The sequence below is a fragment of the Microtus oregoni genome, unplaced genomic scaffold (assembly GCF_018167655.1).
Source record: "Microtus oregoni isolate MIOR12 unplaced genomic scaffold, Mior012 000019F_ref0000042, whole genome shotgun sequence".
Classification (NCBI taxonomy): domain Eukaryota; kingdom Metazoa; phylum Chordata; class Mammalia; order Rodentia; family Cricetidae; genus Microtus; species Microtus oregoni.
In genome coordinates this window covers 38,949,439-38,974,164 of record NW_024543078.1, presented here as the reverse complement: position 1 = coordinate 38,974,164, position 24,726 = coordinate 38,949,439, and the positions used below count along the sequence as shown (strand labels likewise).

General features: G+C 40.9%; 1 protein-coding gene across 1 annotated transcript in view; it reads left to right on the top strand.

The window, feature by feature from the left end:
* The window catches only part of LOC121459515 (DNA polymerase nu-like), a 149,765-nt gene that overhangs the window by 22,349 nt on the left and 102,690 nt on the right, over positions 1-24,726 (top strand). Inside the window, exons 3-10 of the mRNA XM_041669393.1 lie at positions 1,253-1,332; positions 3,693-4,193; positions 6,781-6,971; positions 9,932-10,044; positions 18,974-19,131; positions 21,460-21,528; positions 23,443-23,503; positions 24,173-24,237. Of these exons, the coding sequence (XP_041525327.1) occupies positions 1,253-1,332; positions 3,693-4,193; positions 6,781-6,971; positions 9,932-10,044; positions 18,974-19,131; positions 21,460-21,528; positions 23,443-23,503; positions 24,173-24,237 (1,238 nt within the window). The remainder of the gene's footprint in view (positions 1-1,252; positions 1,333-3,692; positions 4,194-6,780; positions 6,972-9,931; positions 10,045-18,973; positions 19,132-21,459; positions 21,529-23,442; positions 23,504-24,172; positions 24,238-24,726) is intronic.

Sequence of the window (24,726 nt, the reverse complement as noted above, 5' to 3'; positions counted from 1 at the left end):
AGATGTATGTTACTATGCCTACCTTTGCAGTGACTTATCTGAGCCAAATCAATACAGGGTCCAAGCATGGGCTCACCTTTTCCATTCTCAGTGCCTCTGTCTGCTCCATTTCCCATGAGTGCTCTGGGAACCTTGGAAGAACAAATGAGCAAGTGGGCCCATGTACACAGAAACATCTGTCAAAGTAGCTGTGGGCACAGATGTCTAAATTGCACTGCTTGGGACTGAGTCTTGTTCTGCTCCTTACTGCACAGCTCGGGTTAATTAGCTAGTTAATCTGTTTCTGTGTGAGTGCACACGTGTGCGCACGTGGAGGCCATATGTTCTCAGGAGCCAGGTATTTGTCTTTTTTTAAAGTAGGGTCTCTCACTGGGATCTGGGACCCACCTTAGACTTACTAGATGGCTAATGAGACCCAGGGACCCTGTCTCCTCACTAACCAGCTCTGGAACTATAAGCTTGCATCATACCTAGCTTTTTATATGAGTTCTGGAGATCAAACTGTGAGGTCTTCATTCTTGATCAGCAAGCATTTTACAAACAGACATTTACACAGCCCTGCAGCCCAGGATTATTAAAATTAAAATCTAATTTAGGTATTTGTATCAGTGATATTTTCCTGAACTCCTTCCTGATTATTCTATGGCAGTATTATTCAGTGTAATAATTTCCTCAAACGCTTAGTACTTATGTCTCCAAAATGCCAACTTTGGGTTTTCAAAATAAAATATTCAAGTGTGCATGCCTTTAATCTCAGCACTTGGGAGGCAGATGCAGGCAGATCTCTGGGAGTTCAAGGTCTACAGAGCTAGTTCTGGGACTGCCAAAACTACACAAAGAAACCTTGTCGCAAAAAATCAAAAAAAATTCAAATGTAAACTTCAAGTAATCACAAATAAGTATTTCATAATTATATAGACATGTCTTCTGTTAATTTGAAGACACTTTATGTAACAAATTACTACAATAGTCTTATGTATTTTGCTTGTACTGATAGTGGCTAAATAACATAATGAATCATTTTCAATGGTTAGCTAATTCTATAATATTTTATTTTGTTTTGTTTGTGACAGGGTCTATATACAACCCTGGTTCTTCTAGATCTGCCTATGCTGCCTATGTAGATTAGACAGGCTTTGAAACCACAGGCTCCACCTGCCTCTGCTCCCCAAGTGCTGGGATTACAGTCATATACCACCATTCCTAGTTCAATTTATTTTTTCAATGTTCAATTTTTTGTTTGTTTTTTAAGCTTCGAAAGTGACCAAAAAATCCAGTGTTCATTATTCAGTATTAGCTGAACATGAGAGGACTCAATCACCAGAAACAAAGGTAAATCTTTGCAAATATGAGTAATTCTAAACAGAGGATCCTCATTTGTTAACAAATATTTAATAAGCATCCTGGTATATGCTAAAACTGCAGATACAATGCTTTAAAAACATTCTTATTCTGGTAGCACGTGGTTTAATTTGGACAGGTGGTGAGGAGGATGGAACATCCCACACATCTGCTCCATGTGTGCATTAAGTGCTACTGTGATAGCTATTAGTTTCATGTTCTCTGAGACCAAGAGAAGGAATATTTAGCCAAGCTTTGTGCCGCTGCACTTTTCGTTTCTGGGTAGTGTGGGCAGGACGCTGAAGCAGGTTATCTCTCTGAAGCGTGAAAATTGTTTCTGAGTTGAAATGTAATGGATCATTAGAGGTTGGCCAAACTGAAGACCCCAGCTTCAGAGAGGAGGGGAAGGGTACTGAGCGTTTTTAAGGAAGAAGATCTTGAAACTTTTGTGAGCTGACCAGTTTGGGCTATACAGGAAGAAGAGGTCATGTCTCTGAAGGCCTTGTTTAGGAAACAGTGGTGGAGGTCGCCTCATGGCGGAGAGAATGGACTCTGGTGCAAACTACTTGTTCAGGTTCTAACCTAAGTTTTTGTTTGGTTGGCTTATTTTGGTTTTTGCTATTTTTTCTTTTTAAAAGACAGGGTTTCTCTATGCGGCTGTGACTGTCCTTAAACTTGCTATGTAAACTAGGCTGGTCTTGAACTCAAAAAGATCCACCTGCCTCTGCCTCCCAAGTGCTGGGATTAAAGGCATGTGCCACCATGTACTGGCATTCTATTTTTTATGCTATTTATTTATTTATTCATTTATTTATTGAGAAGGTCTCATGATGTAGCCCTGGCTGGCGTGAAGCTCACTATTGTAGACTGGACTGACTCAAACTCATGAAGACTTGCCTGTTTCTGCCTCCTAGGTGCTGGAATTATAGGCATACAGTCCTATATCTAGCAAAAACTATTTTAAAGTTTTATTGCATTTTTATTTATTTTTGTTGGGGAAAATGCACATGCCATGGAATACATGTGGAGATCAGAGGACATCTTGCAGAAGTTGGATTATTTTCCACCATGCGGCTGCCAGGGATCTAACTCAGCTCTGTAGGCTTGGTGGCAAGTGAGACATCTTGCCAGCTCCCAACCTAACTTAAAATTAAGCTCCCTGTAGTAAAGTAGAGATAATGTCAGGACCTATTTCTGATACTACTGGCTGATTATTTGGCCCTAGGCTTTTTAAAAAAGTTTTATACGTCCTGAAATATTTTAAAGTTGAAATTTAAAACATTCAACATAAGTTTCTAAAGTTGCAAAGAACACTATTCTAGTAGATTGTTAATATTGACATTTTAAAAACTGTCATAAAATTTAAAATACTTCCACTGTGATTCAAATAAAGTACACTCTGGCAATTTGATATCTACTGTCACCCTTTAAAAAACACATGAGCAAGATCTTTAATAATCTGAAATCTTATTGAATTTTTTTTCTTGAATACTCCTCCACAGAATTTTTAACTAATATAATTTTATGACTAAAAGTCTGTTCTTGGAACCATAAACTATTTCTCTTTAGTAAAAGTATAAGTATAAATGTTAAATTTTCTGTGGTACATGACCAACTATTAAGACATTTTCTTTCTTTTTTTATATTTATTTATTTATTATGTGTACAATATTCTGTCTATGTGTATGCCTGCAGGCCAGAAGAGGGCACCAGACCCCATTACAGATGGTTGTGAGCCATCATGTGGTTGCTGGGAATTGAACTCAGGACCTTTGGAAGAGCAGGCAATGCTCTTAACCTCTGAGCCATCTCTCCAGCCCAAGACATTTTCTTTTAAAATAATGTTAATGTGCAGTTGTCCAAAGCAAGAGATAAATTATAATTTGGAAACAAACATTAAAACACAAAGCACCATTGTAAACAAATCTAATGAAATGGGTGGAGATTCTATTCTCCAAGTAGATTTTATAATTTTGTTTTCTTTATGGCCTCTACTTGGAGTTGTAAATTACAGGCCTCACTCTTGTTCATTGTCTTCTGAGATGAATGACTTCTAGCACAGGGGCTTAGAGGAAGCATTCTGAGCTAACTCCAGGATCCAGCTGTACAGTCTAGAAAGACTCTGTCTAGCTTTGCTGGAAAATGTGGTTCTAGGATAGAGGTGGTTCAATGAGTGGTAGAACATCTGTTCAGCAAACACCACAGAAGAAGAAAAGAGAAAGATCATAGATTATGTGAAACTTGTGTCCTCTCATTATCTCTGGTAAACTGTATCAGAAATTCATTTGGTTGATAGACATGTCTTGTGAGTACATGCTGTGATAAAATATTTTTTCCCTCTTTTTCTGCAGAACCCTAAGTCATTAATAACCCAGTCACCAAGAGGGCCCATCGAGTTCTCTCCTCAGTCCTCTACTACTCAGCTCACAAGTCATTTCTCTGTTGGTCAAGTGGAGAACAGCACCGCCTCATTGCCTCTTTCCAGTTGTTTAATTCCACAGAGTGATCAGGAAGCACCAGTCTTTCAAAGAATGAAGTATACAAGAAAGCACTTCCTAGAGGAAAATATGGCTAAAGAAGATGAGAGAAGATTAAATCTTAAAAGAAAATTTATTACATGTAGCAATTCCCCAGAAAAAGCAAGTAAACAGATAACACTGGAAGAAGGTACTGATGGGGCTGAAGCCTGGCTAAGCTCTGAGGACAGGACAGTGTTTGAAAAACAGCTTTGTGATGTTAGATATTTGGATGATTTGGCAAAAGTCCAGCTGATGGATGTGCTCAAGCAGGCAGAAGCCCTGGCTGTGACACTGGTGTTTAAGGATGGCTCTACACAGCTCAGAGTCAACCAGGTTAGTAAATAGCAGTCACATGCTGTGGCACTAGCACTTGACCGACTGGGGCAGGAGGATAACTTGAACTCTGGATTTTGGGATCAGCCTGGGAAACACAGTGAGACCTCATTTCAAAACAAATCCTCTTTCTGATTTTGATAGGAGAGCTAGAAATAAGATTTTAAGCCTTGCCACCCTTGCTTTGGTAAGTGATTCTGACAATGTAGGGTTCCTGTCAGTTCTAAGCTACCGACAAACTGTTCCATTCCACCTTCTACCAGTAATGCGCGAGGCTGTCAAATTCTCCACCTGCTGGAAAGTATCTGTCTTCTTATTTTAGCCATTCTTGTGAGTATTTTGTTGTACTTCCGGAGTGGTTTGCTCAACAGTGATGACACTGAGCATTTTATGCACTTATTGCTCTTCATGTATCTTCTTTGGTGAAATCCAAGGGTTTTTTTTGCCTATTTTTTAACTAGTTTATGATTTTTTTCTATTTTGGATATGTAAGAGATCTTTATAAGTTTTTATGTGATTCAAGTCTCTTGGGCGATATGTGGTTTTCAGTTTCCCCAGTCTGGGGATTCACATTTCAAATTTCTTGAGCATATCTTTTCAAAAGAAAAAACCATAAATCTAAAAAACTTCAAAAACTTGTGGTTTTCTTATTACGTTCAGAATGTTTGGCACTTGAGATTGTTCAGTGGGCAAGAGCACTTGCTTTGCCAGCATGTGGGACTGAGTTCAAATCCCCAGCTGTCACAGAGTAAGCAGGGCACAGCTTTGCATGAATGTAATCTCAGAATTAGGAGACAGAGATAAGACTGGTCATTCAGTTCAGTGAGAGACCCTATCTCAAAGCAGTAACAAAAAGGCTAATTGAAGAAAAGATACCTCGTATTCTGCTCTTACCTCCACATAAAAACCACACATTCTTGTGCATGCAATTCTCCCTCCCCTAGCTAAGGAACTTGATAGTTGGTGGCTACTGAGGGAAGAAAAGGCTCTTTTCTTTCAAGGTGTGGACCCTGATAGGCTGACCATACTCTGGTAGATGGTCCACACCCACGGGTATATGGACAACACATATTGGACTCAGTGTGTTATAAAAATAAAAAACAGAACAGGATAGATGGGAAATGAAATGAAAGTGGGTCTAGGAGGAGCTAGGGGAATGGGTGGGTGAGTATGATCAAAATATAAGGTATGCATGTATGAAATTCTCAAACAATTAGTAAAAACATTTAAAAAGAAAAGCTGGCCAGTGGTGGCGCACACCTTTAATTTGGGAGGCAGAGGCAGGCCGATCTCTGTGTGTTTGAGGCCAGCCTCCTGTACAGAGGACTGTTTCACAGAGAAAAACGAGCAAAGAAAAAAAAAGAAAGGAAGGAAGAAAGGAAGAAAGGAAGGAAGGAAGGAAGAAAGGAAAGAAGGAAGGGAGAGAGAGAGAGAGAAAGAAAGAAAAGAAAAGCAGGCAGCTTATAAAGCTGCATGGCTGTGACTCTAAGTAACTGTACTAGGAGGAGGGAATTCTGGGAAGAAAAGTACACTATCTCATTAAAAGGATAATTATTCCTTCTATGTATTTAGCATAGCTTAAGCTGAACCTGCCTTCCAGAGAGATGGTCCCTTGCCAGGTGATTGATTTACTGACCCAATTGTGCTGACTCTTTTGTTTTGTCTAGTTTGGAATGTTACTCTAGCCAAGGAAATAGTTTCCCCTCTGGGTCTCCACAGAGCCCTGATCAAGGCCTTTGTAACACTCCTTTGTCTGAAAGAAAGAATCATTTAGTATTCAGACAAGGGACCAGAGCCCCCTCCCCCCAACACTTGGATTTCTGTTTGTGAAAGGTATCTTGTTTAGTAGATAATATTATCAGGTGAGACCTGGGTGTGATAGTACATGCCTATAATCCTCACTCAGGTTAAGGCAGGAAGAGCAGGAGTTCTAGCCAGCCTGGGCTACATAGATGACCCTCTGCCTAAAAGGAAAAGTCAGTTCGGGTAGGGGAGATGACTCTGTAGATAAAGTGCTTGCTGTTCAAGCATAAAGACGTGCGTGTGGGTCCCCAGAACCTATATAAAGCTGGATACTATTGCACGTATTAGTAACCCCAGGGCTCCTATGGTAAGATAAGGGGCAAATACAAGAGAATCAATCACCTAAAGCTCAGGGGCCAGTTAGCCTGGCATACACAGTTGCAAGCAGCTAGAGACCCTATCTCAAACAAGGTGAAAAATGAAGATCAAGCCGGGCGGTGGTGGCGCACGCCTTTAATCCCAGCACTCGGGAGGCAGAGGCAGGCGGATCTCTGTGAGTTCGAGACCAGCCTGGTCTACAAGAGCTAGTTCCAGGACAGGCTCCAAAACCACAGAGAAACCCTGTCTCGAAAAACCAAAAAAAAAAAAAAAAAAATGAAGATCAATACCCGTTTGTCTTCTAACATCCACATATGTGCTATGGTATTTCTGGACCTGAATTTAACATGCACTTGCAGAGATTTTTTTTAAGTATTATAGATGTTACTCCTTTGTCTTATAGCTTACTCTCATAAAGCAATATATCTGTTTAATTTTGTGACTTTATATTACTTTGTCTTCACAGACTTTAACTTGTCCTGTTAGAGGAATTGTACTGTTACTAAAAACCCATGTAGACAGCAGCCCTCTGATTTCCCCAGCCCAAGGTAGTGCTCTGGGAGAGGACTCCACATCTGCAGATCATTGTATCTACATACATACCGAGCACTGCTCTTTCTGGGGCCCCAACAGAGAGGCACATAGTCTATTTGTCAGGTAAGAAATCTTTATTGCTTACATTAAATGTAAGGCTTTCCAAGCTCTCCTCCCCTAGAGTTTCCAGAATGGATGGTCCATCCTGATGCCAAGAGAACCTGTTTCAGTATTGTAATAACTTTGCAATGAGATGTTAGGGGGAAACCTTATCCTGAAAACCCACTTCCACTACCAGGGTTCCAGGTGGTTTTCACTAGTGTTCTAGTTCCCTCCTGTACAGTATAAATTATCACTGCCTGAAAACATCAAGTTGTCTTCAGTATCACTAAGGATAATGTCTGTCTGAAGATGTGGCTTGGGTGTGTTTGTGTCACAGTCTTGCTGATATAGACTTGGGTCCCAGGGAGGCTGTTTTGGGGTGGTAGACCCTTAAGAGAAGAGACTCAGCAGGTGATGGGTAGGTCATGGGGGATCCTCCCTCTTGAATGGATTAGTGCTGGTCTTTCAAGAGCGAACTTTCGCACTAGTGGGCTGTTGTGAGGTAAGGCCACCATGTGATTGGCCCCTTCTATCCTTGGCTGGTTCCCTTTCTGTCTGTCCATCGTGCTGTGATGCTTCAAGGGGCCTCTGACCAAGCCAGTGCCATGCCTTTTGGACTTTGCTTCTGCAATTGTGAACCAAATGGATTTTATTTAATTGTGCCTAACATGATAGTGGCTTTTCTGTCTTTTTAATTTTCTTTACATTTATTAAAGCTTTCTGTGAAGAACTTTTCTTCATCAACTAGACTTTGTTCAACTTATCACATCTTTATTCATGTGTTATTTTATTGGATTAAACAATATTCTAGCCCAGCAGTATGTACAATCTCCATCTTCACATTTCTCTATAATGCCTGTCACCACCACCATTCATAAATATTGTTTATTTTATTTATTGTATGTTCACTACTAAGCTTGCTGAGGGTTAGGGCAGGATTTTTTTTCTTCTCTTTCATGACCCTACACTCAGAAGCACTGCCACAGAACAAATGAATATTTATACAGCATCATTTTGAAGTATGTTAAATTCTAGGAAAAATAGTCCCTTATGTACTATAAAACTAGAATAATAGCCCCAAATCTATAGTAGTATATCTAGGATTCAAAATGAACTTAAATAATACTTTATGATTATATACATAAATATGTTTTAAGAAATTTTGCATATATAGTGTATATAAGTGTTTGCATGTGTTGACATGTTTATACACATGCACATGTATGTTTGTGTGTGTTTTATTTTATTGAGACAAGATCTCTTGCTGAATTTGGAGCTTGTCTGTCCTAACTAATCTAGTTAGCCAGCTTGCCATGGGAATTGCTACCTTCCAAGTTCTGGGATTACAGGCAGGCCACAAAGTATTTACATGGGTTCTGGGGATATGTCATAGTTAGCTTCAGTTGTCAACTTGACACAAACCTATAGTTACCTTGGAAGAGGGAACCTCAACTCGAGTATTGCATTGATCAGCTTGGAATCGAACCATGTCTTTAAGGCATTTTCTTAATTGCTAATTGATATAAGAGGGGCCAGCCCACTATAGATGGCACCATCTCTGAGCAGGTGGGTCTGGGCTGTAGAAGAAAGATATCTGAACATGAGTCTAGGTGCAAGCCAGCATGCAATTATTCCTCTATGGTCTCTGCTTCAGTTTCTGCCCCCAGGTTCCTGCCTTGACTTTCCTTGATGATAAATTATAACCTCTAAAATTAAATAAACCCTTTTCTCCCCAAGTTACTTCTGGCGATGGTATTTGATCATAGCAACAGAAAGCAAACCAGAACAGAATTTGAACTCAGATCACCATGCATGCTTGTGTGGCAGGTACTTTTTCCACTGAGCCACCTCCCAGCCCACAAGAAACCCTTCTGCTGTTTGTCTTATCAGGACTGACTTCAGCCAGCCTGAGAGTCTCCCTAGGAGAAGGCAGTGTAGCTGCGAGAGCTCTTCATCCTGGATCTGTGTTTCAACATGTGTCAGGGAGGTCCTCACACCCCGTTTTTCCATTATTCCTCAATTCTTCCTTCCCTTCCCTCCTAAGTCTAAGCCAAGAACCAGTTTTGTTGGCACTTTGACCTCCCTACCAGCTTAGCCTCCTGTCCTAACAAAGTCAGACTGTGAAACTTTCAAAACACTATACAGTGCTGTCAATGGAGCCACACAAGCAAAACCCAACTACACACCACCCAGTGTGCTTGCTCACTGAACTTGTGGTTTCTTCATCCCTTGTTCCATCAAAGAGCTCTTTGGATGTAGTATTGCATTCTGCCATGAAGAGGAACTTACAGTTTGGTGGTTTAGGGTTTATCTCCTAGCAGTACAAGATATAGTATCAGAAACCAACCTTAACACCTATTAGATATGACATCTCTGAACTCAAGTCCCTTCATCTGCATACTGGATGGAGCACCTGCCTTGTAGCACTGTGAAAGTTTTAGTGCAGTAACCTTGTGAAATGTTAGCTTGGTACCTGGACACATCTGATAAATGCTAACTGTTACCCCACATCCAGAAGCTCAGGAAGTGATGGAAGAATGCTGTAGTTCATCACAAGTGGGTCCTTCTCTGATAGGTGTGTGGATAGGCTGCTTGCCTACAACAGTCCTCGAGCAGGTTGCACAAGTTCTGGAAGGAGAAGAGTAAACAGGAAGGAACATATGCCATACCCAGCGGCATGGGTAGAAGTGGTACAGTGAATGGCAGAAGGAAAGACCTGGCATACTGAGAGGTAGAATATTTGGAAGAGCCTGGGTCAGGTCCAGTGTGTGTACTCTGGAGTAGAAGCTTTGCTCAGAGATAAGCCCTGAGTAACGCCCACTTCGCAGGATTCTTTAGCTAATGAGGTGTATATGTATGTGTGTGTGTGTGTGTGTGTGTGTGTATGTGTGTGTTGTATAAGGATAGTTAGTTATTTAATATCATAGTATTTTCCCAAGATTTGAATTATTGTCTAAATTGATGAATTTTTCCTTGTCTAGGAACATGCTGTTTTGGACACTTAGATGTAAATGCCCCATTGTTTGTTTTAATGCCAAGGACTTTGTGAGAACAGTACTGCAGCTCCTTGGTGAAGATGATAGTTGGAAGCATGGTAAGCCACCATTCTCATTATCCCGAAGATTTAGAAAGGTCGCCAGGCCCTCATGCTACAGGGCTCCTGGCCTCACAGACACTGTTTCTTCACCTGCCAAAAGCAGAAAAGGGCACATCCCCTCCTGTGTGGTTTATATTCCTTTGGTGACCTAAGTAGGAAAGGATGATCCATCAAGCACAGTCACAATGGGCTTTGTTACTACCTCCAGTATCTATAGATGCAAAAATTAAACTTCAACACAGAAAGCATCAAACAAGGCGGGGTGTTTATTGTCTTTAAGAGAGTAGGGAGTACCTTTAATTTAGGTACTTAGTAAACAGAGGCCAGCAGGTCTCTGAGTTCAAGGCCAGCTTGGTCTACAGAGCAAGTTCCAGGACAGCCAGGGCTACAAAGAAACTCTGTCTCAAAACAAAAACAAAAACAAAAAACAAAAAACAAAACCAAAGAGACAGAGAGTAGGGGAAAAAAACTTGAGTTTTGGCTGTAAAATGTTTTCCAAGTTATCTGAGTTTTGAAATATTCATAATGAAGTGTTGAGAAAAATTACTGTAATAAATTTCTAACACACACAAAATTACTCACCATAGTCTGATCAAGATTTGACATCTGACTGATTTTTTTTCTTCATTTTCAAACCGCCAGCTCCTTAGAATTTTGTAACAAATCTCAAATAACACAAGGTTAAGCGCTAATATTTCAATTGTATGAGCATCCTAAGTTCGAGGCAATTGCATCACCTTCCCCAGTGTGAGCAGTAATCTTTCTGCATTACTAGCTATCCTGACAGTATTCCAGCTCCCACACTTGTCCTGTGACACTTTTGTTTGTTTGTTTGTGATGGTAGAAGTTGTTGATTGTCATTGTCTAGGTTCCTTAACTGCAACCTGGCAAGATCCAAAATCCATTTTTTTCCTTTTTCCATTTTCATGTGTGTATGTTTGAATGTATAGAGGCATACATGTGTGTACTGCATGTGGAAACCTGAAGTTGATGCTGGGAATTATCTTTAATTGGTCTTTTACCTTATCCACTAAGGTCTCAGTCAGACCCAGAGCTGGCAGATGTGACAGTCTTACTATCCAGCTTACTCTGGGAACCCCATCTCTTGCCTTCTGAAGCTGGAATTAGAGGCATGCTACCACACATATCTGACATTTACATGGGTCTGAGAATTTGAGCTCTGGTTCTCAGGGCTGAAAGGCAAGCACTTTGGCCACTGAACTGTCATCCAAGTCCATTTTCCTCATTCATTAACTAGACTAGTTCTGTAGAGAGGATCCCTTCGTCCTCTGCTTAAGTGAACTTGAGAGGAAACACCTAGATGGAAATTTGGCTATTTCTCTTTACTTATGTCTTCAAGATAATGACTTGTTCCACAGAGTAATTATATCAAGCAAAGTTTGATAAAAAAAAATATTTTAAACAATGGTCATTGTGAACATGTAGGTTAGTCTTATTGCTTATTTAATTATTAGTATATTTAAATAAGATAGACTTATATATGTACATTACTACAGTAATGACTGTAGTGCAGGGCAGGAAGTGCTCAGGGTAAGTATATAGCAGCTCAAAGTCCTTCAAGTCAAGAAAGGTCAATATTATAAACCATTGAAGATATGTGTGTTAGAACAAAACATACCTATTAGGTTGAAATAAATGCTGGAGAGAAGAAAAGGTAAATCTGTATGGTCACTATGGAGAGCACTATGGACAGACCTAAAAAGCTAAAAATAGGGATTTGTCCTGTCTGACTTCTGTTTGTCAGTTACAAAAGTTTATAGGGATTAGCATCCAGAACATTAGGTACTGTCCAATTTCCCAAGGTCTTTTCAAAAGATTTTTCTGTAGAACTCTTACCTTTGGAACATCAGAGATCAGTCAGTGTTACCCGACAGTGTCATGTGAAGTCAAACATTGCTGTCCTGAGGGTACAAGCATCCAAAATGAAAGTTCCAAATACGTTCTACATCAGTTGTCTTGGCCATAATCTGGAGAAGTCTTGATACTGAGTGCTGTGGTAAATATAAATCTCTCAGACTAGTATAATAACTTAAGAATGCCAGGCAATCTGACATTTAGTGTGATGTGATCCAAGATTATAGTTTATTTAAAGATCAGTACCTTTTGTTTTTAGTTGTCTCATAGGACTATCTTATGTCGGGAAATACCATTCTGCCTGGCCTACACTACCTGCTTACTTTGATACAGTGACAGGATACTGTGTGGGTTCAGCTAACTACTACCCTTATTCCTTGACTAAGGAGGCATGATTTTTTGACCATGATGAAGCATTATGAGTGGTCTGGGAGGTAGGAGAGGAGAAAGTAGAAAAGAAGACCTATCACCTATAATGTCTGAAAATCCCATGTCAGAAGAGGACAGTTGAGGGGAAAGAAAAATGGACATGGGACGAAGTTTCTGACTTTACTGAGAGATTCATGTTCCAAATGAGCTTGAACTCCCTATCCTTTCCCAGCTGCTTGGATTCCAGTTCTTTGATGTGATTACCATATCAACTAGCCATGCAGGACCTGGGTGTATTGAGCCAACTTCCCACAAGGTGGATGGATATTCTTGAAGAGGGCTAGAGAGATGGCTCAGTGATGGAGGAAGGTCATTGGCTAATAAAGGAACTGCCTTGGCCCATTTTGATAGGCCATCCCTTAGGTGGGTGGAGTAGGCAGAACAGGACTCTGGGAGGAAGAGGAAGTGAGGTCAGTCTAGACAGCTCTCCTCTAGGGAGCAGACGCCTCAGAGAGACGCCATGCCCCGCTCCCGGGCAGACACACGGCATGAAGCTCCAACCCAGGATGGACTAGGCTAGAATCTTCCCGGTAAGACCGGTTCTCACAGATTATTAGAGATGGGTTGATCGGGATGTGAGAATTAGCCTGTAAGTGCTAGAGCTAAAGGGCCAAGCAGTGCTTAAAAGAATACAGTGTCTGTGTAATTATTTTGGGGCATAAGCTAGTCGAGCAGGTGGCCGGGGTGCTGGGAATGCAGCCCCGATGCTCTTATTACTACAGTTGGCGCCCTAACGTGATGGACTAAACCCATTTAAAAAACCTGAGAAGGCTTAAAAATAAGGGAAAGAGAGTTTAACACAGATTTTTGCTGTTTGTTGGTGGCGTGCTGTAGAGAGATTTCCTGATTCAGCAACAGTAGCAGAAAAAACGCTGTGTCATTTTAAAGCGCGACTTCCTGGGGCTGTGCCACCATTGCGATCTCTGTCTGGCTCCTGCGGGAGACAGAGCTTTTGAATAGAGCATTTGGAGTAAAGTGCTGCGATTTGTTTGATGGCAACTAGACTCGCTGTGTTCTCAGGTCTGCTCTGCTTGTTAGAGGCAAGCAAGCGCTTTCTTCTAAGAGAAGCTTCCTGACTCAGCTTTAGCTGCAAAGCCTGCAGCTCATTAAGAGGTCCTGCCACGAAACACTTAAACGGTGTTGACGAAAAGCTGAACGCATGCTTTTCGGTTTTCAGCCGTAGCAGAAAAAAAAAACTGCGCCGTTTAAAAATGCCGGCTTTCTGGGCTGTCCTGTCAGGACAAACTCTGACTCTTTTATGCAGGCGGTTTGTGCGGTTTGCAAGCACAGGCTGCTGAAGCTCGCTTGCTGGCTACAGCCAGTACCTCATCCATGAGGCTGGAAAGCTAAGGAATGGGCTGGATCCAGCCGGCAAAGCCACGCCTTTAATCCTACTGATATTGCTTGGTAAATTAAAGATTCATGTGGTCAGAAAAAGAGAGATATACAGTAAAGAGAGATTCAAAGACAGAGAAAATTTCTGAATGGTTTAAAGTGTGTTAAAAATATGTGCAAGCTAAAAGTTGAAGTTCTTAAAGTAAAAAACAAAAAAAGGAAGAGAGTTGTGTGTGGTAGCATACACCTTTAATCCCGAATGCCTGGGAGGCAGAGACAGGCGGATCTCTGAGAGTTCAAAGACAGCCTGGTTTACAGAGTTACTTCAGGTCAAAGATACAGAGAACCTGTCTCAAAAAGCAAAGAGTTAAAAGTAAAAATAAACAAAATAGAGGTTAAAACAAAGCTGCACAAAGATGGAAAATACACAGAGAATCTTGATATTGTATGCTATTATGCTCTCTTTGAATTGTTTGAATGCTGAGGAAGGAGCAACAGCTGCTAAAAGATATTTATTTATAAATGCTGCTGAACTAATCCAACATAGATATTTTGAATTTGGATCTAAGGATATGATACTTTGGGAAGGAGTTTCTTATTTTGTTTTCACAGAGGATGAGACGCTGTTCATTTCTTCTATTCCGATTTGGTATGATGGACCACATCCTCCTGAATGGTTCCTGTGCTCGCCTTCAAATAATTGCTTCGCTCAACTGCCAACTGAGATGAAACTAGCACACAGGTTATACCATGAAAGACCTAATTAACGATGCCCCCATTCAGCAGGAAGCAGTTTGGAGAGAAATAACTGCGCCCATATTCCCAAAAAATGTTTATAAATGTTCTTTTACATTTAAAGGGGGATATGATATAGATATGAATAATTTGCATTAATATAGATTTTGCTTTATTGATAGAGATTTAAGGTCAATTTTGTTATATGTATATGTATTTCTGATATTGATTAAGGTATTGTGATTGTGTACTTCATTATTAAAATGTAATGTATAATTAAGAAAGCTTGTAGTCATGTTAGTTAGATTTTCTAGATATATAGAGATATATTTTAGATAGACATTCTTCATGTCTTTCAAAGATTACAGAATAGGACATTTAATGTTTTAATAACTGAGGACTTTTCATGACAATGAGACACTCTGCTCCTGGCAGCACCAATGTACTTCAAGAGGAAGATGGGCATCGAAGAGGCACCTTATGGAGTTTGATAGCCATTTGGGCAAGAAACTGCTCTTGCCTGGACTATTGCATACACTGGACACAGAGAACCCACAGAGAGAGGACTACTGAACTTACCTAAGGTGAGATGATCTTTCGGGGTTCCTGATTCATGAAAGAGTCTGCGAGACATTCTGCAGGTCACAACAGATAGTGACTGAACTGACTTTGAATTTTCCTGCTTTATGGAAATGTCTGCTGGATACCATGGGCCTGAAGGCTGAAGATGGATGCCCCAACGGTACAGAGGAACTTTGGATGACTGTCCAGGCAGCAAGATGTCTCTGTCATTTCTAGAGTTTTAAAAGTTGCTTTTTTCTTGTTTGCTTAGGTAGTATTGTATCTTTCTGGAGTCTTTGATGGAGTTGAGAATAGTTAGTTATAGTTATAGTTTTCCTTAGTTATGATAAAGATTATTGTAACTTTTACTTGATAACTGTTTTGTTATATGTAATTTTGCTATGTTAAAGTTAAAGCTTTTTTTTTTGTTTAAACAGAAAAAGGGGAAATGATGGAGGAAGGTCATTGGCTAATAAAGGAACTGCCTTGGCCCATTTTGATAGGCCATCCCTTAGGTGGGTGGAGTAGGCAGAACAGGACTCTGGGAGGAGGAGGAAGTGAGGTCAGTCTCGACAGCTCTCCTCTAGGGAGCAGACGCCTCAGAGAGATGCCATGCCATGCCCCGCTCCCGGGCAGACACACGGCATGAAGCTCCAACCCAGGATGGACTAGGCTAGAATCTTCCCGGTAAGACCGGTTCTCACAGATTATTAGAGATGGGTTGATCGGGATGTGAGAATTAGCCTGTAAGTGCTAGAGCTAAAGGGCCAAGCAGTGCTTAAAAGAATACAGTGTCTGTGTAATTATTTTGGGGCATAAGCTAGCCGAGCAGGTGGCCGGGGTGCTGGGAATGCAGCCCCGACGCTCTTATTACTACAGCTCAGCAGATAAAGTGCTTACTGTGTGAGTGTGAACACTGAGGTTTGGGTCCCTAGTGCCCATGTAAATGTTGAGTGGGTGTTATGGTATGTCTACCATTCCAGTATACTCAGAAGGTAGAGACAGGACCTCTGGAACAAGCTGGGCAGCTAGAGAGTCATACTGAGAAACTATGGGTTCAACTGAGAGACCTTGCCTCAACAAATAAGATGGAGCCAGGTGGTGGCGGTGCAGGCATGCCTTTAATCCCAGCACTAGGGAGGCAGAGACAGATGGATCTCTGTCAGTTTGGCCAGCCTGCTCTACAAAGTGAGTTCCAGAACAGGCTCCAGAACTACATAGAGAAATCCTGTCTTGAAAACACAATAAATAAATAAATAAATAAATAAATAAATAAATAAGATGGAGAATGCCTGAGGAAGACTCCTGGCATCAGCCACAGACTTCTACATATATGCACCTGCACCTGCACTCACATACTCACATGTGCACACACACACACACACACACACACAGAGACTTCTACATATATGCACCTGCACTCACATACTCACATGTGCGCACACACACACACACACACACACATGAACAGGCACACACAGACCACACATTCAGATACATATGAAAAGAAACAAGAAAATTTTTTTTCCCTCTTAGTCACAAAGTCTTATATTTTTCCATGGTAAGTTAGACCTGACAGGTCACTAGCTCAGAAATTTGAAAATGACTGGAAAAATCATTTAAATCAAGACTTTATAATAATAATCAAACAATTATTTAGGGCATATGTGATATTAACACATTTTGTAATATATTTAAGTGTGACTGTTTTTTTCTATTAATTAAAGGGCATAAATCTTTCATCCTAACTTAATACATTTTTTTAAAAAAATTATTGAGAAATAATAGTTATGGGGTACTTAGTTCTGTAATTTGATAGGCTAGCAAAAAGTATTAGTCATTGGAAAATTAACCTTTTGGGGGCTATTTATTTTTATTTGATTTTTTTCATATAATATATTTTGATTATATTTCCCCTCAAGATCTTCCCCCACTGCCTTACTTACTCAGTTTATGTTCTCTCTCTCTCTCTCTCTTTCAAAAACAAACCTTCCACAAAAACACATAATGAAAATCATAACAAAACATATAAGATAAAAAAACTGCAAAACAAAATGAAACAAAAAAGTTCACAAAACACATGGACTTTGTTTTTATTAGCTCATTACTCTTGCCCATAAAGCTTGCCCTAGAATGTGATGGATCTACCCAGTGACAATCTGTTGTAGAAAATTGATTCACTCTTTGCCAGCAGGTATCAGCTGCAGACAGCTTCTTGGTTAGGATGGGACCCTGTGTCCACTTCCCCTTCTCAGTGCTAGGATACTGTCTGGATTGAATCTGTGCAAGCCCTGTGCATACTGCCACAACCTATGAATTCATGTGTGTGTAAGTCCAGTTGTATCTGTAACACAGTTTCCTTGGTATTTTTCCTCACCTTTGGTTCTGCCCGTCTTTCTGATTCCTCTTATACATAGATAGATCCCTGAACCCTTGAGGAGAGGGGCTTGATGAAGATGTTCCATTTAGGATTGAGTGCCCCAAAGTCTCTCATTCTCTGCACATTGTCCAATTGTGGCTCTCTCTGATAATTTCCATCTGTTGCATGAAGATGCTTCTCTGAGTAGTGTTTAGTGAGAGAGTGATCTATGGATATATCAATATGCTATTAGGAGTCATTTTATTGCCACATTCCTTTAGCAGAATAACAGGTCTCTCACTAGTCCCATGGCCTATCCAGTTTCCAGCAGTTGGCACTTTATCAGTGTCAGGTTGGGTTCCATCTCATGGGATGGACCTTAAATCCAATAAAAAGTGGTTGGTTACTCTCATAACTTTTGTGCCACTATTGTACCAGAACAGTTTATGGGCAGGTTATTGGACAGTAGTAGTGCACATCTTTAATCCTAGCATATGGGAGGCAGAAGCAAGACAGAGCTCTGTGAGTGTGAGGCCAGCCTGGCCTACAAAGTGAATTCCAGGACAGCCAGAGCTGTTACACAGAGAAACCCCGTCTTAAAAAAAAGAAAAAGAAATCTAGTTGGAACATTGTCTCCCTCATTATATGATGATTCCAATTAGAGAGAGAGAGAGAGAGAGAGAGAGAGAGAGAGAGAGAGAGAGAGAAAGCTTCTATGGAGGTAGATTTCTCTGTGGCTTTTCAGAGGCATTTATTGTTAGTTGTCCCTCTCATATTTCCTCCTTTACCCTTATCTCCCATCCTCCTTCCCATTTAATCCTTCTGCTCTAGCTTCCTCTCTGACTCCCCATAATACTATATTCTATTTTCCCTTTCTTGGAAGATCCTCTCCATCCCCCTGGTCCCTTACTAGGTACTTAACCTCTGTGGTTCTTTAAATTTAGAACACATATCAAAGGCTTTAAAGTTGAATATTCACATATATGAGAAACATGTAATAGTTATCTATTTTGGGTCTGGGTTACCTCACTCAGGATTTTTTTCTTTAGTTCCATCCGTTTACTTGTAGAAAAAAAAATCTTTTTTTCTTAACAGCTGAATAATATTCCATTGTGTAAATATAACACACTTTCATTATCCATCTATCAGTTGATGGACATCTGGGTTATTTCCAATTTCTGGCTATTATGAATAGACCAGCAGTGAACATGATTGAGCAAGTATCTCTGTAGTAAAATGTAGAGTCCTTTGGGTGTATGCCCAGGAGTGGCATAACTGGATCTTGAGGTAGATCTCTTCCCAGCTTCCTGAGGAAACTTCCTGCTTATTTCCACTGTGGCTGTACAATTTGTGCGCCCACAGCAATGATTAAGTGTTCTCCTTTGCCAGGACCCTTTCCAGCATAAGCTCTCATTTGCTTTATTGATATTGGACATTCTGACTTGGATAAAATGAAATTTCAAAGGAGTTTTAATTTGCATTTCTGTAATGGCTAAGGATGTTAAACATTTCTATAAGTGTTTCTCAGTCATTTGTGTTTCTTATTTGGAAAACATTCTGCTTAGTGTAAATATGGGAAAGCAATAATTGTTTGTGGTTTGAGGGAATACTAAATGACCTTTTCCTCTGCAGTTGCAGGTTTTGTAGGACTAGATCCCAGAGTTGCTGCATGGCTCATAGATCCTAGTGACACTGCACTTTCATTTGAAGACTTAGTTGCAAAATACCTAGGAAAGTCCATCATAGTTAAACCAAGCAGCACATTTGGTGATACCTCAAGAAATATTGTGGTAAGATGTTTAAGATGAGGTTCTATCTACCTTAGTGAAACCCTGACTGTTTACTTCATAAATAATCTAATAGTAACAAGACTATTGCTAGCCCCCATTTCATCTCATTTGTCCCATCCAAATATTTTTTTGGCTGAGGTGTTTCTGGTAGAGGTCAGTGAATAAAGTGTGAAGATATCCGGGAAGGTTCACTTGCAGTGTAATTCTATAGATTCTCCAGGGTCAGTAGCACCTCTGTGAGCAGAGAACTGTCCTTTTGTAAATCTGTAGCTCTGGTGACAAGTTCTTATTGGCTGACTTCTGTGACAGCCATCTCAGTCAACATAGAAAGGATGAGGTGAATTTTCCCAAGGCCCCTGGTCTCCAGGAGCTACCTTTCCTGAAGGAGAGGTGTAAGGGAGCAGTGTGATTACAGCCAGAACCATGGTGGAACACTGCAGGTGAGCATTCAGATGGCCAGAGGCACAGATGTTAGAGCCTGCACACCCTACCCTTCATCCTCCTAACTATCATGTGTAGAGCAAGGGTCTGTGTCCCACGGGGATAACTGTAAATACCAGAAACAGAAACACTGTATCCTTGAATTTAAAAGGTCATGAAATAGATTGCAGAGTCAGAGAAGATACAACTCTTGTAAGAATGGGAGTCTTTGGCCTTGGCAGTCTGGGAACAGTGGTAATGTAGTTTTAGCACTTGTAAAGGGACCCTTTTCCCTCACTAGTGATTAGAATCCTACTCCACCAGGCAAAGATTCCCTAAACAGAAGGTGAAATATGACTGCAAGAAATTGTCCACTTCAGTATTATCAGCCCTGGTTCACAGATGAGTATACTAGATGTGCACTCAATCTTGCCCGAAGTACAGTTGATACCGTGGTTCAGTTTGAATTTATGACTTTAAGTCTAGTTTCTTCTTACCATTCCCACATGATTCCCACATGATTAAGATAGCTGCATGGGACTGAAATCAGCTGTAGAGTGTATAGTCTTCTAATGCTGACCAGATACTTAGGGTGGCTGTTGAGCCAGCTCCAGATCTTCTGTTCTCTGTTCCTGAGGCCCCTTTCTTTGTCTTCCCTCGTGAGGGTAAGAGGCAGTTTCAAGTACAATCCCAATCATTGTTGTTGGCAAGATGTATCTGTGCAGAGCCTTGTAGTGCATGAGAGTTAGAGATAGAAACTGGGCCTGTAGTCTATGGGATCTGCTTCTGTACTGCTCTGAAGAGGTGATTTGAGTTGCTCAGAATGGAAAGGACCTCAGATAGAAGAATGGCATGGGGACGGCAAGACCTCCTAGAAAATTAGATCCTTAGAGGGGACAACAGGGCAGTTTGGAAAGGAGAAAGGTGACTGTGTTATACCAAGGAACAGGCCTGTCGAGCTTGGTTCAAAAGGAAGTTTATAAACTGAGTAGGAGTGGCACACACTTTTAATCCCAGCACTCAGGAGACAGAGACAGGCAGATCTCTGTGAGTTCAAGTTCAGCCTGGTCTAGAGTGAGTTCCAGGATAGGCTCCAATGCTATAGAGAAACCCTGTCTCAAAAAACAAAAAAAAAAATATGATCGATCACTTTGGAGTTGAGAAAGCTGCAGGAAACCATGTGGGATTGTTGTAGGTTGCGGGTGGGATTGTTGTAGGTTGCGGCATAGATGTGGTCCTCTGCCTCATAACTCCTGAGTTGTTGATAGGAGAACCAAGATCAGGAAATGACTTAAGAAGCATGCTAGCATATATCTAACCAGTAGTCACGTACTTTGAGTTTCTTCTAATGTGAGGATTTAGCAGAGATAAAGAGTTTGGGGCTCTTTGGTAGAGTTGGATATTGAGTAGAATGTCGTGGAAGATCCCTGTTAGGAAGGACACAGATTGTTTGTTGAGGGTCTGTTTTTTATCCCATCTCCCCTCTCTGTCCTTTGAAAATGTTTGTGATGTCTCAGGGCTTTTCTATTTATACCTGTCCTAGGGTATTTATGAATAGGTTAGTGTGGAATGTATCACCCATGAAGTGGTGCTGTGTGACAGAGCAGAGAAGAGAGGCTGTGGGATCTGAGAACTCTTGTTCTGGCTCTGGCAATCATATAATCATTACAACAGGCATTGGGAGCTCTATTTTTCTATCTTTATAATGAAGAAAGAAAATTCTGGGCTGGGAAAGTATCTCCCTGTGGACACCTTAACTTGCACAACAGAGGTACTTTTCTGTTAGGGACCTTGTCAGGAGCAGCCTACCATGTCACCAGAAACACTTGTGTAGGTGACACCAGTTTCCAGACTATGATGAGAATTGCTGCCATGTTCATCTGAATTTTAGTGTATTCATTTTTAAAGAATCAGAATGTGTGTGTGAACCTGAGGATACTCTACGACCTCACGATGGATCTCTGTTCCAAGCTGAAGGTAAGGCATTTTTTTATACTGTAATTTCTGGCTATATAAGACCTGTATTTTCAATTGTACCCACACTCACACTTACGTTTTCAATATGACATGAGATGATTTCCTAATGCCAAATTAGTCTGTGCCTCATTCAGAAAAGGAAAGACTAAAATGGTAATTCCTACGGTTTTAAAATGTGTTCTGTATATTGAAAACAATTGTTTCAAAGCGTCACAATTAACTAGAGTATTTTGGATGCCCAAGGTTTATTTTTGTTAGCAACAAGACAGACCATTTCACTTAGGTTTTTATTGGGAAGCTGTAGTCAATGAGGAACAACTGAGACCTGAAGGAAAAGAGACTATGTCCTGAGGCAGAGGTGAAGGAGATGGGCAAGATGAGATGCTTCCAAGGACAGCTATAGCTGGAGACTCTTCCATTCCTGGGCTCTAATGAAAGCTATTTATCTCTTCCTGTGCCATAAGGCATATGCCCAAACAAGGAACTGTCTTAAGGGTTGAGGAGGAGCCCAAGTGATATGTCCTGGAGAGCCTACCTTAGGGTGCAGGGACAGACAGAGAAGTGGAAGGGAACTAGAAGGTGAGGCCAGCACTCTAAGATGACAGCAGAAAAGAGTGAACATAAGAAAAACTCCAGTAAGCATCATGAAAAGTCAGGTGTGGTAGACATGGCCTGTAAGCCCAGTTGAAGTGGAGGCAGGAAGAAGTTCAGTGGCAACCTCATCTACATAGAGAGTTTGGGTCCAGATTGAGCTACACGACACCATGTGTATACATAAGGACCTATAAATAAATAACATGGAAGGTGATATGAATAAAAGAGGAAGGATTTCATGCTTTTTTGATTTAAGAATTTTTTAATATAATTGTTTCTCATTTTACATAGCTAGCCCCTTTCTCCCTCCCTTCCCTCCTCCTGCCCCCCCCCAGTCTTCTTATCAGAAAGGGTAAGGCTTTCCATGGGGGAGTCAACAAAGTCTGACACATCACTTCGAGACAGGACCAAGGCCCTCCCTCCTATATCTAGGCTGAGCAAGGTATCTCTTCAAAGAGAGTGTGCTCCAAGACACCAGTTCAAGCACTAGGGCAAAATCCTGGTTCCACTGCCACAGACTGCCCAAGTCTCACAGCTGTCCTAGTTTGGTCCTGTGCAGGTTCCCCCGCTATCAGTCCAGAGTCAGTGAGCTCCCATTAGTTCAGGTCAGCTGTTTCTATGAGTATCATCACCACGGTCTTGACCCCTTTGCTGATATTATTGTTCCTCCCTCTCTTGGATTGGTCTCCGGAAACTCAACCCAGTGCTTTGCTGTAGACGGATTTCATACTCTTAAAACAGGTGGCCTAATATAACGATTCCAACATTTCTGACTAGTCTTTAGAGTCAATGCAAGATTGATGAAGACTAGGTAAAATGATTGGAATTCAGTGAGCCTTTCTGTAGTTAAAATGGAAGACTAAAATCATGCAAATACTCCTCAACGTAAGAAAATAAAGATCTTGTGAAATTTTAGAATATCTCTAGCAGATATTTAGAGAGTAATAAAATATTCTCTGTACTAGAAATAAAAGTTTTATTTAAAAAAGAGTGGAGGGTCTGGAGAGGTGACTCAGCAGTTAAGAGCACTTGGCAGCTCTTCCAGAGGACTTGTGGCTCAATTCCAGTACCCATATGGTAGTTCACAACTGTCCATAACTTCAATTCCATGGAATCCAGCACTCACACAGACCTATAGCCAGGTAAAATGCTAATGCACATGAAGTGAAAATAAATAAATTAAAAAAGAATGGAGATAGTAGGAGGAGCCACTTTAGACATGGGTCACTCTAATCCTAACATAACAAAGTCAAGTGGCTTTTCAACAAAATGCAGATAATAATTTGAAGCCATATTGATATTATCTCTTCCATGAAACAGGCTTATGGCTTATGGCAACTATTTTGTACTTTGGAGCTTCCTTTGATACCAATTTTGGCAGGTGAGTTACCATAAAAACAAAGTATAGTCATCTTTCTGGAGAATCTTTACATTGTTTAAGAATGACTCTTCTCTATCCTTTAATGGAATGGGCACTGTGTTTCATCCAAAGAGGCTGCTATCATGTTATTTTCTGTTCTGCAACAAGATGGTCTGGAAGGACTTGAAGGCCTGGCATCCAGCCATGGAGACCCCTCCTGTTCTGTCTAGCCAGAAGAGGGTCTCACTGACACTTACCCACCTATGTTATCTCAATTTCAGGCTAGTCCTCCAGCTCTGTGCTTCTTTCTCCTTTAAGAGATACTTCCTTTAGGCACCCTCCAGGGATTTGCCCATCTTTGCCTCTGACCAGGTCTTGCTATAGGGCCAGGAGTCATTTTCTATCTAGAGTATGCAAAGGGCCAGGCTGGAACCAGTGCAGTCCAACATCCTTCCTACCTTGTGACTGAACCCAGAACCTGGCTTGTGCTGGGCAAGCACTCTGTCACTAGACTGTATCTCCAGCAAGCCAGTTCTTTCTATGCTTCTGTTTCCTCACAGAACAGCGGTTGACTTAGAGTGGGGCCTGAGTCAATGAGCATTGCTATCATTAGGTCATCAGAGAGTAGTCTGATGAAAAGGATTGATTAATGCAATGAAAATATGATCTGCTTTTGATTTTGACTCACAGTGATGGAAAACCATAAGATTCCAGTTGACAAAGAAGAAATGGAGAGGACTTCAGCACTCCTTGGGGTAAGCTATTATTTCAAAATCTGTAATTGTCATTGCTCCTATTAGATTCTCATTTTCTTCCCTACCCTATTTGGCCCTAGAGTATTGTGGATACTGTTCATCCTTCTCCTGGACTCCTAGAGGGGAAGACCATGTGTTGAAGGGTTTACAAGCCATTGACATCTATTGCACTGTAGTGGTTTAAATAAGAATGATTCCAATAGGCTTACATATTTGAAGCTTAGTTACCAGGAAGTGGCACTATTGGAAAAAATTAGAAGGTTTAGGAAGTATGGTCTTGTTAGAGGAAGTATGTCTCTGGGAGTGGGCTTTGAGGTTTCAAAATCTCATGCCAAGCCCAGTGTCTCTCTTGGCCTATGGATCAGAATGTAGAACTGTTAGCTACTTCTCCAGCACCATGTCTGCCTGCGTGCTACCATACTCTTTACCATGATAGTAATAGTCTAACCTCTGAAATTGTAAGCAAGCACCCAATTAAATGCTTTCTTA